The 16,064-nt window shown below is 39.7% G+C and overlaps 1 protein-coding gene and 1 long non-coding RNA gene across 2 annotated transcripts; one reads left to right on the top strand and one right to left on the bottom strand.

Annotated features, from left to right (window-relative positions):
- Positions 1 to 3,638: 3,638 nt before the first annotated feature.
- LOC144666319 (uncharacterized) lies at positions 3,639 to 12,600 on the top strand. The gene is made up of 2 exons (XM_078527718.1): positions 3,639 to 7,628; positions 11,747 to 12,600. The coding sequence occupies exons 1-2, from the start codon at positions 3,898 to 3,900 to the stop codon at positions 11,778 to 11,780; spliced, it is 3,765 nt and encodes a 1,254-aa protein (XP_078383844.1). The 5' UTR covers positions 3,639 to 3,897; the 3' UTR covers positions 11,781 to 12,600.
- Positions 12,601 to 14,105: 1,505 nt separating this feature from the next.
- Positions 14,106 to 16,000, bottom strand: LOC144665597 (uncharacterized). The gene is made up of 2 exons (XR_013572987.1): positions 15,797 to 16,000; positions 14,106 to 14,482 (listed from the first exon to the last, which is right to left on the bottom strand). It is a non-coding gene; the product is annotated as an uncharacterized LOC144665597 (long non-coding RNA).
- Between the last annotated feature and the right edge of the window lie 64 nt (positions 16,001 to 16,064).

Genomic DNA, 16,064 nt, shown 5'->3' with positions numbered 1-16,064 from the left:
GGAATATGAATGCATCAACACTTGCAATTTTTGTTTAACTGATGGCGGCTGTTTACAATAAAAAGCTGCCAACACTTAGCAGATCATTTAAAACAACATTACATAACAAATGTTTAAAAACGTGACTTACCATGTCATATCAAACAATACATAAGAACATTACGAGTAGCACGTATCAAACATTATATCCGTGACTTAAGCCAGGAACATGCACTGTCAATACTAATATCCCTATAAAGAAACCATTTTACTTCAAGTTATTTAGGAGCTGAATCGAATGGATTTAATTACTCGATTACAGTGATCCAGTGTTTGATAAGGCCAATCTAAAATACAAACAAGGTGAACTCAGTCCCGTTTACCGCACTGAGAAAATGCCTAAATTTGGAGACACATTGCGTGAATTACACTGATAAGGCATGATTTTTTTTCACTGTGGGTGTTGATTTCGTCCCCACTGAGACATTGTTTCAATTTCCTTTGTAGACACATTGCGTGAGTATAATGAAGGCACCTCCTGTTTACAAATATTAACTTTATGCCATGTAGTCACGTACTTAACAAGGAGATAAAAGAACTTTAGAAGTTCGAGAGTCTCACTCGCTGTGGTAAAAAGTTAGCTGAATGACCACTAGTGACTTTATACGGCGGAAATGCTTATTAACTGCGGTGCGCAGTTCTTGCTCTGCACAGGGTTTATTTTTCGTCGTAGTTTTGTCAGTGACCAGATGCAGACCTCCACTTGGTCAAGCTTGAAGTCACGCGATGTTTAGTAGCTACAAATCAGTAACAAATGGAAACGTTTTCTTTTTTTGTCTTTACAAAGAATGTTTTGTGTGAGATTTTCGACTTTGAAGCGTTTGACTCATGGAAACTATTTAATTTCCATGCATCAAAGAGAAATATAATTCAGCGGGCCAGAATCTGTGATTAAATACCATTACGTTGGTGTAAAAGAATGTGCTGACATGACAAGTTTCGCCTTTGATCGGCTAGAGCTCGAGTCACGCAATGTCTTAAAGCTATTATAAGCTACCTTTCAAATCTTTGCGAATGCTTTGGTCTTTACTAAACAAATTTATTGCAAAGTATTTCTTTTTTAAGGGTAATTTATTTTTTTGGGCCTGTGTCATCTAAAGGATTTTAGAGATATGACGAAAAATTCCTTTCACAAACATGCCCTGACTTGTACCGCTTACTTCATTCGGTATGCTAAGGAAATACCCTCTGTGCTAAAAACAGCGTCTGCGTCCGCGCGTGGGAATTCGGCCAGAATTTGCATATAGGAAAAATTATTAATCGCGGCTGGAACAACTCAACCATGAAACGTAACAAAAAGTTTGTCAGTCGCTGCATTTTTACAACTGCCTATTGTAATACGAAAACCGAAAGAGGGGCAAAATAATTATTTTCAACTGTTAAAGAGGTTTACAAATAGTACTAACAGTATAGAAACTGCGAAACATTGTTCTTGGGCCAGTTTTCAGTTTTATACAAATGGGGAATACTGTCGAAATTGTCACGGATACTTACGTTCCTGGTGTGAAGCCAGGTGTACTTATGAATTGATCTTACAGATCCAGGGGCAGTTGTTGTAACCTTTTGCCCAAAAAATCCTGTCATTTCGATAAACGATTTTTTTGTTTTACGGATCAGGATCGTGGGAATTAAATTTGGCCAGCATTTGCATGGAACAAGTCAACCATGAAATGTCACACAAGGTGTTTTCTTACCATTTTGTTTGTCAGTCGCAACATTGAGGGGGGTGTATTTTTTGTTCCCCCTCCCACATGGCTCCCCTATTAGTGGTCACGTGATCAGCGCAGTTTTAAGTTCTAAGAGCTCTTGTTAAAACTCAATAGACAGGTGATTTTGACTAACGTGATAACTTTGTGTGCCCTGAGCTGACCCTTAAGCTCTACACTGGGTCTTTCAAAAATCTACATGTAATTATAGCTGCTTACATCGATCAGTGACAGCCTTTAACACTCGGAGCATATTTTGTCTAAAAGTCTATAAAGCACGCTGCATACGTCAGGCACATGCTTTATTGAGTTATAATGCACGCTGCTTACGTCGCAAGTTTTAGCGCGCACAATTTCTTTAACATTTCATAAAAGAAATAAAAAACTTTCTCCTTTTGTGCATTGTTGAGTTATATAAGCACTTGGGAATTTTTAAGAACACTCGAGAAGTACGAGAAGCACTTGGCTGTGCCTTGTGCTTCTCTATGCACTTCTCTCGTGTTCTTAAAAAATCCCGCATGCTTATATAACTCAACAATGCACTCGGGTGCCTTTTTTATTTCTTTATTTTTATACTTAGCCCCATAGGTATATTTTTGTTCAAACCAGGCGGTTGTGTCTGTGATGTTGATTGTTTTGTTGTTTGTTGTCTAAAACTTAAAATCCCTTCTTTGTAAGTGTTGACAGCTCTCTTTGCAGACAACTGCTATTAAACTGCATGTTCACACGTTGGTTTTTCAATAATTTGACAATAATTTTCTTATCTACATATACTGTTGCTTGTAACCCGCAATAAATTTTTATTATTATTTCGTCTTTGTTACGTCTTCTTTCATTTCTACCCTTGGTTTACACAAAATAGTCGGTAGATCTCCAAGAGATCTTTGATTTTATCCTGTTGAATTGTAATCAGCTTAATGTCATTGCACTATTAAAATATGTCTTATCGGTAACTCCTTTTGTGTATACATGTTCTTATGAGGTATTTACTATTGTATCCATATTTTAGGAGAACACTTGGAAAGTGACAATTCCGAGTTGAGAAATCATTTACTTTCGGCACAAAACATTGCATTGGAAACACAGCAACCTGATCCAGAAATAAGCAGCAGCAGCCATGTAGAAGATAGTTATCTAATTAATCGAGCAAGGGCAGTAGGTGTGGCCTATGAATTTGCAAAGGCTGGTTCGGTTGAAACAGAGGATGATAGAAGAAAAAGGCAGCGGCGAAATCAAAGGAGAGTATCAGATGAGGAGAGAAGGTTGCGGGAAGTTGTTGGCGATCTACCACCACCACCCCCTGCAGGGTCGAGTCAGTTGGAGGATAATGCTTATGTGGCTATACGTGCATTTGAAGTAGAGCAGATGACATATAAGTTCAGGTGTTGCGATATTTGCCAGGAACGACGGTTAGAAGGCAAAGGAACCGCGAATATGTGCTCTCGCTGCAGAAATGACAAGAAGGACCCCGATTGCAAAGTTTGGTCTGATAAAAACGAAGTGGACCCAATGTCTGTTCCAGAGGAACTGTCTGATATGACAGATGCCGAGCAGATGCTGATTTCAAGACTGGCTCCAACTGTGCATGTACACATGTTGAAACATGGTGGTATTGCTTCAAGAGGACACTGCATTGCATTCCCTCAAGCAGTGCAAGAACCAGCAACTATTCTGCCACGTCTACCAGAAGAAGTGGATATCATACGTGTCAGAAGGCAAGGAGTTTAGGGTTAGAAGACGGCGTGTAGAGGGTGCACTCCGCTGGCTGAAGGTCAATAATCCTGCCTATGGCGATATCGAGATTAGTGACACTCGTCTGCAAAATTTACCGGCAGATGGTGAATTGCCGAACTTGAGAACAGTTGAGTTTTCAGAAACAGCAGATCACATGGATGACCAAGGCCCGGCTCCAGAACAGCTGGATGCAGGTGAAACAGATAGTGGTGATGATACGACAGTATCTGGAGTTATTCTCCCTGAGCCCGGAGTGAATGTTCAAGCATGTGTTGAAGCAGCCATAAATGAAGTTGTGTCTGAACCTCCTGAAGCTGAAGCAGTCGAGAGGCAACAAGGCACTGAACGACCAGTGATTTCTTGGCCTTCAGTTAGTACAACTCCAGCATCGGAGTTTACCACTCCTTACTTTTTCACAATGGCCTTTCCTTGCTTATTCCCATGTGGAAAGGGTGATTTTCACATCAATCGTCAAATAACATGTCCTTCACTCCATGACTGGGCAGAGCACTTGCTGTGGTATAAAGATGGAAGGTTTGCCCGACACAAGGTATGGAAGTTTGTTGTTCACAACATGATTACGAGGAAGCGTGCCCTAGAACAGAGCAGGTACATTGTCGATCAGCAGCTAGGAGACCCGCAATTAACAGTTGCAGACCTGCAAGAGCGACTAGCAAGTGGTGATACCACATTCATTAACAAACTGCTGTATTTTGGGGCAAATCTGCGTGGTACAGCACAGTATTGGCATCAAAGACGAAGAGAGCTTCGAGCCTTGGTTGAGTTCATGGTTAATGAGAAGAAAGGATTGCCTTCATTTTTTATGACTGGTAGTTGTGCTGAGTTTTACTTTCCCCCACTTAGAAGACTATTGGAGCAGTACATTTTGCAGACCACAGGAAAAGAAGTTAACCTTGCTGAGGATAGCAGTGCCCGCTACAAGGCTGTGCAGGAGAATACCCATGTGGTGGTGAATTACTTTGACCTGCGTACCCTGTCGTACCATAATAAGGTCCTCAAGCCTGTTTTTGGTGTCCATGACTATTGGTATCGTTATGAATTTGCCAAGTCCCGAGGTCAAATCCACTGGCACCAACTCAGCTGGAGAGAGGACAGACAGCCACACCAGCTGTTGCACCAGGCTCGTGAAGGCGATTGTGATGAAGACGAGTGTGCTGCCATACTTAACCAATGGGCTGACGAAAACCTAGCCATGACAGCATTACACCCAGGTGGTAGTGATGAGGAAGGAAAGCCGCGGAAGGATCTCTGGCCTCCACCTGAAGGTTCAGCTGACCCAATATCAGATGAGAGAGATCCCCTGGTAAAGATGCTAATGGATATAGGTTCAGCCCAAGATGCGATCCTTGAGGATCATTTGCTTTTGGTAAACCGAGTTGGGTTGCACAGTTGTTCCGATTACTGTTTGAGAACACCCCGTCATCCTGGGCAAGGATTGCAGCCAAATGAACGTGTTTGCCGCATGGAATTTGGAAGTGAGTTTCACCCAGGAAAGAAACTCCGCAACGCACCAGAAATTGTTAACGATCACAATGGAGCACCTCGCCTTGAGATGCCACGAGACCATCAACGTGTAGTTCAGCATTCCCGTTATCAATTGCAGTCCTGGAGAGCAAATGGTGACATAAGCTTGATTCTGTCGAATTCTTCCCCAGATAATCCCAGCACAGATGATATCATAGCTATAATTGACTATGTTTGTGGTTATGCCTGCAAGGACAGTGAACCTACCGGTGCAACTGCTGATCTATTTGAAGACATGGTAAATGCTGTGGATTCAAGTGATGCAGGCCAGGTGTCTGGAAAATCAATTTGTGCCAAGATGCTTATAAAGACCGTCGGAAGAAGAGATATTAGTGGACCCGAGGCATCATTTGAGCTCAGTGGACTAGCACTTTGGCGGTGCAGCCGTAGGTTTTCCTATTTGTCAATGACAGGGTCAAGGCGTCTTGAACGTGATGGTGAGACTGCCACACGCAGTACCCCTTTGGACAAGTACCTTGCACGGTCTAGTGAAGAGCATTGCTCCTGGTACCAGTTTGCATCCCGAGAGGGCAACGTTCCGGTGGTCAGTGGGGGCTCTACACATGCTTCATGGCCATTGAATGAGGACTACTGTAGAACGATGCTTCTGTTACACTGGCCAAACTGGTTTGAAATCCAAGAAGTAAAGGGAGATGCTGAATCTTGGGTTGATCGGTTTAAGGACTTTGTTGTTACTGATGAGTGCCCAATGTTTGTGAAGGCCCAAGTCTCTAAGGCACAGCGTTATGCTGAGCATCCGCAAGAACCGGTATTTGAAGATGATGTGGATGATAATGCTGATGAAGCAGCAGAACAACCAGACTGGGTTGATGTCTATGCTGGCCAAAACCAGAGATATGAGGGAGTTGAGAAGGACTTTGATTATGATGATGGTGGAGAGCAGTACGACTGGAGCAGTATTTCCATTAATCTTCCTGAGGGCAAAGACCCTAAAAAGTGGCTGGAAGAGACCATCAAAGAAGACGAGGAACAGGAAACAGAAGTTGTGGACCTTGAATTACCAGATGTATCTCCTCTATCCTTAAATGACAATCAGAGAGCTATAGTCAGTCTGATTTTGCATACTCTCTACAACCTGATTGAGAACCCGCAAGATTACCATCCCTTGCGACTTGTCGTCGCCGGTACTGCAGGTACAGGGAAGTCATATGTCATCAAGTGCCTGCAGAAGCTAGTAAGGCAAGTGTTTGGAAGCAACGATGCCATACAGGTCATTACCCCGACTGGAAATTCTGCCTTTCTTGTTCAAGGCACGACTGCACACAGCTTTTTGAGAATCCCAACAGGGGGAAGGTCTTCTAATGAGCTGACTGTGCCTTCAGGTTCCGTGCTGCAGCAAATCCAGGATAGGTGCGAAAATCTTAAAGTTCTGGTCGGTGATGAGCGATCAATGTTTGGTCGCACCACAATGGGCTGGATGGAACAGCATACACGCTATGCAATCAATAGAGGGGCCAATTCAGAGGAGCTGTGGGGAGGCATCCCTGTAGTAGTGCTGATGGGAGACGATGTGCAGCTACCTCCTGTGTGTGACACTCCCGTCTACATTGAACATAATCGCAGTGCACCATCTAACCATGGCCGACTGGTGTGGACAAGTTTTGACAGCGCTGTAGAGCTAACTCAGATTGTCCGTCAAACTGAATCTGAAAAGCAGCTAAGAGATGTGTTGATGTCCATGCGAACCTACTCTACGACACACGAGCAAGTCCGTTGGCTGCAGCAGTTTCAGTGGCACAATCTGCGTATGAGCCATGGTCCTGAACTTCTACATAGGATGGATGAGCAAGGGCTGTATGTTTTTCCAACGCATCGTTTGGAATGGGAACGCAATAAAGCAAAGCTGCTTGAGTTGAACAAGGAGCCAAACCATCCAGTTGCAAAGATCAAGTCAGTTGACAATGGCAGGCATGCTCAGAAGGCTGACAGCAATAAGGCAGGAGGTTTGCTACCTCTGCTCTATCTTTGCCGTGGCAGTAAGGTCATGCTTACGGTAAACCTGAAGGCTGCATGGGGTTTGTACAATGGAGCTGTTGGCACAGTAGTAGACATTGTCTACAAAGATGGTCTCAGGCCTACTGATGATCCTCCACCATTACCCGATGTTGTGTTTGTACGTTTTGCAGGTTATAAGGGTCCGGCTTACATTGATGAAGATCCCACACTTGTGCCAATTGTACCTGTGAACCGCTCTACGGATTGTGCATGTAGGTGCAAGCGTTCTCAGGTTCCATTAAGGCTGTCATGGGGAACCACTATCCACAAGTGCCAGGGTTTGACTGTAGGAAGTGGGGAGGCCTTCAGGTATGTTGTCATTCACCCTGGAAAGCATGACTTTGAAGCTAAGAATCCAGGAGCTCTCTTTGTGGCACTGTCAAGAGCAAAATCTGCAGGTGGAGAAGGCGTGGATCCTGATTTTGCCTTTCACGAAGATGTCCTGCTGAATGATGATAGGTTGAAGCCTGTTAACACTCCCACTACCCGGGCGAGAGCCGCAGAAATGGAAAGACTACAAGTCTTGGCTTATGAATGTACACAGAGAGAGGCTTTAGCTGCAGCATATCATGAGGAAACATTTCTCAGGTTAGTAGAGTGGGCACAGTCTCAACGATAATTTATCTTTAGTATGAACTGTTTTGTAGCCAGATTGTGTAGCCCCAGTTGTTTGTGCGGGTGTGTCAAATAATTTATTAAGGCTTTGAAGTGCTTTTTACAGTGTAACTTCAGCACATGCACGCACATTAACCTACTTAACTTACATGTACTGCATATAGCACAATTTCTGGTTTGCTCAAGACCCACCAATTGCATTCCCTTGTTTGCCAGAGGGTAGAGACCTGAGATTTTATAGGGAAAAGATATGAAATTCTGGACTGTGATTGTTACCAGGGCATGGTAATTATCTAGGTGGAGTTCTGGGAGATGAAGTGGCTTAAAAGTTATTTAGTGTGTTGTACTATATATCGTAGGCCTCTGTGCCTAAACCCAGACTTTAATTTTTGCAACCACTTTTGTGGTAGACAATGATCATTTCAATCTGTTTTTCATTTTCCCAGTAAATGTTTGAGTTGCATTGTTCATAAGTTATGGTTTTCATCTGCTAATGTTTGATAGGTGTAACATGGCTTTAAGCAGAATTTTTTATGCTTTTAGCATCTCTGTGATTGAATCAGGGTGGCTGCTAGCCCAAAAATGGCTCTGAAATCTTGGGTAATACATCACCATTAACTTCACAAAGCACCTAGTGAGTTAACCTTATTTATATATACTCTTTGGGAAAAGTAAAAGTATAAAATGAAACACATTTCTGAATGATTATTATCAATAGTTAGTCATTACCATCACATGGATATGAGAAAAACATTTAAGCATGATTTTGCTAACTGACCATAAAAATTGAGTCTTATAAATTTATTTAATATAATTTCACATTAATTAACTATAACACTGTCTAGCTTAAACATTTTCAAGTTTAGAAGCATGTATTTGTTATTTTCTTTGGAATGATGTTGAGAGAATTTCCTAAATAGAAATTAGCTATTGGTACTGTGATGCCAGCTTTGTCATAATGAGTTAATATCTCGCAGTGAAGTGAACTGGTACAGGCACGGCGGAGCCGGGGGGCTGGGGGGGCTTTAGCCCCCCAGAATTTCCGAAAAAATAAAGACTTACTAAGAGAAAAGTATTTTAAGCCCCCCCACTTCAAGTCAATAGTCAGCCCCCCCACTTGGAAAATTGCTCCGCCGTTCCTGTGGTAACTCTAAATGCCAGTTATAAATATCTTAAGCATTTGTGATTTAACAAGTAATTTTACAAATATTCATTTTTTAAAGATTCCTTTGGTCCATCCAATGTGAGGTTGGTATCATCTATGTATTGGCTTAATATAATTTCTTCTTGGTAAATAAGGATACCTTTGTCATTTGACAAATGATATGTTAATCATTTGTTGAATTGATTTTTAATAAAGGGCAGCCTTAAGCTGAAATACTTGCTCGACACTCTGCCTGTGGTTTTGCTTATTGTTTTTTACAGAGGGTTTTTTTCAAATCGTGCAAAAAGTGTTTTTATTACTTATTTGAGCTGTTTTTAGTTGAAATTCCCCAGATTTTTTGGGACCATTTTGTAGTATACATGTCTTGCGAGACTTAAAAAATGTTATTAATCATAATATTTTAAACTGTTGTATAGGAATATTCATTGTAAAGCTTTAATTTGTTTTCTGTATCTCCTGGTGTATTGTAACACTTAGTAATTATTCTACATGTATTACTATAGTTTTAATAACATGTTTTGGGGGTTTGAGGATGGGGGGTCATGAAGGCACCCAATTCACTTATTGTTGCCATGCTAATAATTATAATCAAAATTCTACCTTATGATAAAGTATGCTACCTCCCCCTTTCCCTTTGTATTTTTATTTTACGTTCTTCTCCTACCTACCTTCATTCCCCGTGATAAGTAATAAAAACACTTTTGTCAAGTTTTGTTAAAAATTCTGTATGTTAAAAAGCAATAACCAAAAACAGGCAGATTAAACGGCAAGCCTTGGAGTTTGTCTCAGCAATACACAAACGGTCTACACAATGACATGATCTATAGATTGGGACAGTGTAAATTGAAATTTACGTTCACGTATGGAAAATATCTTTTTTTCTTATTAGTTTATATGTAGAGTATTTTATAAATTTAATGGTGATCAATTACCCCGCATTCCAGAGCTATCTCATTGCTAGCTGCCTTCACCTCTGGATCAGTCACAGGAATACATTTAAGCATAATTATATCTGTTACAATTCATGAGTAAAACCAGAAAGTAGATGGAGGTGTTACCTATTTAACCTTGCAAAACCGGTTCATAATCTGGCCGGCCTTTTTTTTGTTTGTCGCGGCCCAGCCGGCTCCTTGGTCACGGTCACGCAAGATTTGATGTTTACTAGCGATCACTCGTTTAACATGGACAATTTTTTCTCTATTTAGAGTGAAATGTATAATTTTTGTGTCATTCCAGTGTTTTACCAGAAGACAGGACTGAATAATCACATAGCGAAACCAAAAACTGCTTGGAGATGTTTAAGCTATTTAAAACTTCCACTACGTCATCGCTCGCCTATAGCAATAAATAAAATATAATCATTCACCCTTCCTATTTTAAAAAATATTTACCAATACTATGCGCTCTGTTTGTGTGAAATATTAATTTTTGTGTTATTCAGGCGTTTGACTTGGGGCAAGTACAAGTCATACAATTTACCCGGAAAGTGTTAAATATTGCAAAACAACGACTTCTCTTCTAGATATTCCAATTTTTGTTTTAAACTTATTTTGGGAATCAAAACGAAAATTGCAAGCTCAGCAAGAATATGTCAAGGCATTGATACACGTCATCGCGCCAGCGAAATTACCTGCTGAAATACGCAGTCAGGTATGCTCTATTTTTACTTGCAAAAGCTCGTCGGCAGACGTGAAACGAAGAAATACAATGTGATGGACTTAGTCTACTCTTTGGTGTGAAATGGACTTCTTTTTAATTAGCTCCATTCATGAACTGGCTTGGGTTTATTTTATTGAACATTCGGCACAAAATAAATATTTGCATGCAAAAGCAGGAATTTAAAAAGAAAGAGATTACGCATGAAGGAAATTCATGTCACGTATACTCCGTGACTCATGCTATCAAGTCTTGTGGTTTCTCAAGTGAATGCTTTTCTAAAGATTTTTTACTGTGTGGTGCCATGTCTTTCCTAGCTAAAGAACTCAAAGAGTTGGTCAAACATAAACCGCATGGTTACAAACTGCTTAAAGTTTCTTGTTACACCATCATTGAACAGATGACAGCCACTAGTTTATTGCAAATGAATGCAGATGCCCGTTTTTGATGTTAGCAAGTATTTACTAAAAATAATGCCAACTGTTGTTCAATGAAAAGAGAGCTTTTATCATACAACTTGAGCCACTGGCATTGGATGTTTGTATGGATGATAAAAGGAGCCAATCAGTGGATGTTGAAGAGGACCGGAGGAGGTAAGGTATGGAGGGATGGAGGTAGGTAGGAGGAGAGCGAAGGGGAAGGTAGTATACACTTTATCATAAGGCCATTTCGTTTCTCTTTGCCCGGCAATAATGAGTGAAGATGGTGCCTTCATGACACCCCCACCACTTGGAGTGGGTAATACGCGGCAAGGTCTGGAATGAGATCTTTAATTATGCTGCGGGGGACCGGGAACCCTCTTTTTTTGTCTTCTGTTGTGCATTAATGTGAGAGTAATTTCTGTCAGATGCAATCGTTCATCTTCAGTGCATTCTGATGACATTCACATGCACAGAATACCATTTGTTATAATTATTCAACAAGTTTTTTGTGATGCCCATGAGTGGCCTGCACATCCTTGTTATCCGTTATCTGTACCTTACAGATATCCTACGATATATGTAGGCTGATAGAAGTTGTACAAATTATGGCAAAGCGCTGTGTAACCACAGTATTTTTAGCTTTAAAATAGTTTCTGTTACCAATTTGTTGAATAAAAATACAATTATTCTGCTTAATCTTGCGGAATATCATCTGATTTTAGCCCACAGGACCTGCCATCTCGTTGGGTAAATATCAGGCGATATTCCACGCGATTTCACAGGATTATTGTTAAAATTAATATTGGTATACTCTCATTTTTTACTGGGTAATCATTTTTCTTTTCCAGGATAATCTCCAGCAGAGTAGGGCAGTCGGCTTAGAAACAATCACAGGTACCAGTGGACATTCATCATTTATTTTTCTTAAGTTTGTTTTTTCTTTTCAAGAAGTTCCCTTCATTTTCAGTAATCATTACCATATCTTGGTAAGTCACATACCCCCAAAAATTCATACAGCTTACATTTTTGTGTTTAAATCAACACCAACAACTAGTTCATTCACAAGCAAAATCTGTGGCATGGATTTGTTAAGGTTTGCATCAATGACAAATCTGACGTATAGTTTATTGCGAGGTTATACCTTTCACATTGTCAATTTAAAGAAATCCATCCTACCATTTTTTGTATCTCAATGCTCTCTACTCTTTGGCTTTTATTTTATGGGAAAATACTGTAAGCTGTGTGAGTTTGAAGGATTATTGTGTTCTAGTTTTGACACACCAAATACAGATCTGACTGCTGTCAAAAGTGTAGAAAACCTCCAATACAACAAATAATTATGACCGAAAAGCAAGGCCAGGAAACTAAGGTAGCCCAAGATACAACGGTTAGAAGTCATCCATAACAACCATTATGTAGTCAAGGGTACCCCCCCCCCCCCCCCCCAAGATATTTTATAAATTTAATGGTGATCAATTACCCCACATTCCAGAGCTATTTCATTGCTAGTTGCCTTCACATCTGGATCAGTCACAGGAATACATTTAAGTATATATCTGTTACAATTCATGAGTAAAACCAGAAAGTAAATGGAGGTGTTACCTATTTACACCATTATTGAACAGATGACAGCCACTAGTTTATTGCTATGCATACAAGCAAGTGATATATATGATGTATGCCAGTATTTACTAAAAATAATGCCAACCTGGATTAGGTAAGGTATGAAGGGAGGTAGGAGGAGAGCGAAGGGGAAGGTAGTATAAATAAGGCCATTTCGTTTCTCTTTGCCCGGCAACAATGAGTGAAGATGGTGCCTTCATGACACCCCCACCACTTGGAGTGGGTAATACGCGGCAAGGTCTGGAATGAGATCTTTAATTATGCCGTGGGAGACCGGGAACCCTCCTTTTTTGTCTTCTGTTGTGCATTAATGTGAGAGTAATTTCTGCCAGATGTTATCGTCCATCTTCAGTGCTTTCTGATGATATCCACATGCACAGATTACTACAGTAAAAACCCGCGTATAAGAACACCTATTTTGGGTGTTCAGGCTGATTTGGTTCTTATATAAAGGGTTATAATCTGCAAAATCAGCCTGTAAGTGTTCTTAAAAAAAGTTTCTTAAAATAAGGAACATACTAGGCTACCAATAGATGAAATCAATATATATCCACACAATTGTATTTTAATTTTAATAAAATTGATAAATCAAGGCAATACTGCACTGTAATTGGGGTGGAACTATTATGTGTGCAATGAAAAGTAGTGTTGATCTTTGATATTTTTCCATGTAAGAACAACTTTCATTTTTCAGGCTGAATGTCTTCTTATATAAATGGTACTTTATTTCCTAAAATCAGGCCTGGGTGTTCTTAATCCACTTGTTCTTATACACGGGTTTTTACTGTATTTGATAATTATTAAAGTGACATTAAATGTTTAATTATTGGATAATCATTTTGTCTTTTCCAGGGTTAACTCCAGCAGAGTAGAGCAGTAAGATAAGAAGCACTCACGGGTATCAGTGGACATTCATTATTTTCAAAATTTGCCTATTTAATGCTTTTCTTGAAGGAACCTATCTTTTGGAGCTAAAATGAGGGGTCCACAAGCTTGATTAGGAGCAATTCACCATCTTCTTTTTACCCAATAAATGCTTATAATATCATCATGATTATAGTTATGATTGCTGGCTAAATTGATGTGTCAAACGCACAACTGTCACATTACCTTGATGTGAGAAAGCAAACAGCAGGTGAAATTTATTAGTTAGTTTTCTTGCATGCAACAATAAATACTCGGCGTGTAACTTCCATGCAGTAGGTACTGCTATTTAAAAGAATCCATTTCATGTGCGAGGTACTGTAGAGATGTGTTGTCTTTGCCAAATATAAAAAATTAGGTCCGCAATCTGTACATGCGTGGGTGTCGAGGCTACTTGAAGCAAACAGACCAGAAGGACCGGGGTACCGTGAGCTCTGAGAAAGAGAAAATAATCTGCAAGGAATGGGGGATGAAATTGCAGGTTTGCAACATGTAAATTTTAATCAAGGAAGCATCTTTGACTTTTTATTTCTGGATGAAACGAAATAAAAAGATACATTTTAGACACCACTAAGTTATTTTCGGCAGGGAATAAAATTTTGTCTCACTGTCGTTGCGAGTATGCAGCAAGACTACATCAATGAATAACAACAACAAAAATAACATTCATAAATATTTTAATGACTGGTTTAGAGTTTAATCGCTAACATAACCTTAACAGCAAGACAAAAGTTGAAATAATCCGAGTTTCTAAGAATTATGTTTATTAGTGTTCCTCAACAAACCAATTGAATGAATCGCCAACATAATAACTGTACAAAAGTTGAATTCCAAAAATTATGTTCTTCAGTGTTTCCCATTTGTTAAGTAGAAAAAGCAGATGCAACTGCACTTTCTTCTGCAACGTTACAATCAGTTACGTTACAGAAAAAACTGCAGTTGCATATGCTTTCGCCCTGTATTGCTTTCCGTTTGTTTTCTTCGGGAAGGGCACACTTGGGCTGTATGTCCAATGCCTTGGCACGTGTAACATGTTTCTAAAAAAAACAAATGACATAAAAAGTGTCAATATGCAGGGTTAGTATTAGAAGACAGTACCAGGATACCACTTGCAGGATACTCAAGAGTAAGAACCTGGCCACTTTCAATTGTAAATTTATTAAAAAAAAATAATTTCCTTCAAATGTTTTAGCCCTCCTAATTTCGTTTTGGTGTCTCCCTATTTCAAAAACTTATTACAATCACTGAATATGTACACATACAGCTCTGTCTTAATTTTGTGAGTTTTAAGACCAGCCCTATGGCAATAAGCCACACGAAACAGAAACATTTAGGAAATGAAATGGTGGCAAGCAACCAGACACTTAGCCTGAATTTCAGACCGCCCTCTCTGGTCGCCTACTCCCGAGAAGGGACGTCTAAAAAAAATATGACCCTAATGCCATCCGGTGACATCACTACCCGAAACCGGGTAGTAATTTTGATTGGTTAATTTAAAAATTATCTGCATAAATATGTGAAATTATGACTGAATTTTAACACGCGAGGATTGTAATTTGAAAACGTTTGCAAAGAGCTCGAAAGAGTTCACCTTCCCAGAAATGAATTTATTTGTCATTTACCTTGAGTTTATTACTATATTAGTTTACCTACGGATGGAGAATAGTAATGGAAACCGGTAGGTTTTAAGTTGGCGACATTCGTTGCTTTTACATGCAGTCTTTTGCCAAATTTATACGTATTCTTGTTTTGGCAACAAAGCCGCTCGACAGTTATGTCCTGCAGCCTCGATGAGCCAGTGATTTCTGAACTCACTGACCACGGTCAAGTAGGATATTGTCGTCTTGAATTCCGTTTCTTGATGCCTCTGTAACCGTCTAAATTGATTCATTTAAGTACTCACAAGTGTGTTGTATTTCTCCCCTGCGTAACATTATTTTGGTGACTAGTCTACAAAGTGCAATTCGATTCAGATTAAATTGGTTCAGTAAAGGAATACAGGCTACAGTTGATTTAAATCTCATCCATTTGTCTCAAGTTTTCAACATTTTACTTAATACTATCAAAACAATTTTATACCCTGCAATCCTTTATTAAAGCTATATTTCTTTCACAAATTCATGGCCTCAACAGAAACTTTTCTGCATGAATTACCTAAACCAAAGTGCAGTGACGTCGCCGGACAGCATTACGGCCAGATTTTTTAAGACGTCCCTTCCCGGGAGTAGGCGACCAGAGAGGAAGGTCTAAAACTCAGGCTACCAGATACTGTTACTGAAGTAATTGTGCAATAATTACTAATCTCATTGTTTTATTCTAAGTTGTACTGTAACTTAATTGAAATAACTCACTTTCTCTTCTGCCCCCAACAGTTTTAACAAAACTTTTCTTCCTGCGTCCTGTAAATTAAAATTTGGTAAACAATCTTAACTAATAAAATAGTGTACTTGAAGTACTATGTATTAGTTCATTCATGTAATTGTTAAAACACGTTTTTTTCTCCAAAGGAGACGATAATATAAAAGTTAAAGTGAACGTCAGTCTTTTTTTCTCTCCTTCTCTCTCTTTTCTTTTTTCAAGGCTGTAGTTCACTTTTTTTCCTTTTATGGGCATGTTTTT

The sequence above is a fragment of the Oculina patagonica genome, chromosome 9 (assembly GCF_052425735.1).
Source record: "Oculina patagonica isolate OP01 chromosome 9, crgOcupat, whole genome shotgun sequence".
Classification (NCBI taxonomy): Eukaryota; Metazoa; Cnidaria; class Anthozoa; order Scleractinia; family Oculinidae; genus Oculina; species Oculina patagonica.
The sequence above is the reverse complement of the archived record's forward strand: the minus strand, read 5'-3'. Positions and strand labels throughout refer to the sequence as shown.

Bases quoted from the DNA above. Each gene is read 5' to 3' on its own strand.
- LOC144666319 (XM_078527718.1), top strand. From the start codon at position 3,898: ATGGCCTTTCCTTGCTTATTCCCATGTGGAAAGGGTGATTTTCACATC. The intron at 7,629-11,746 runs GTTAGTAGAGTG...TTTCTTTTCCAG, and splicing joins CATGAGGAAACATTTCTCAG to GATAATCTCCAGCAGAGTAG.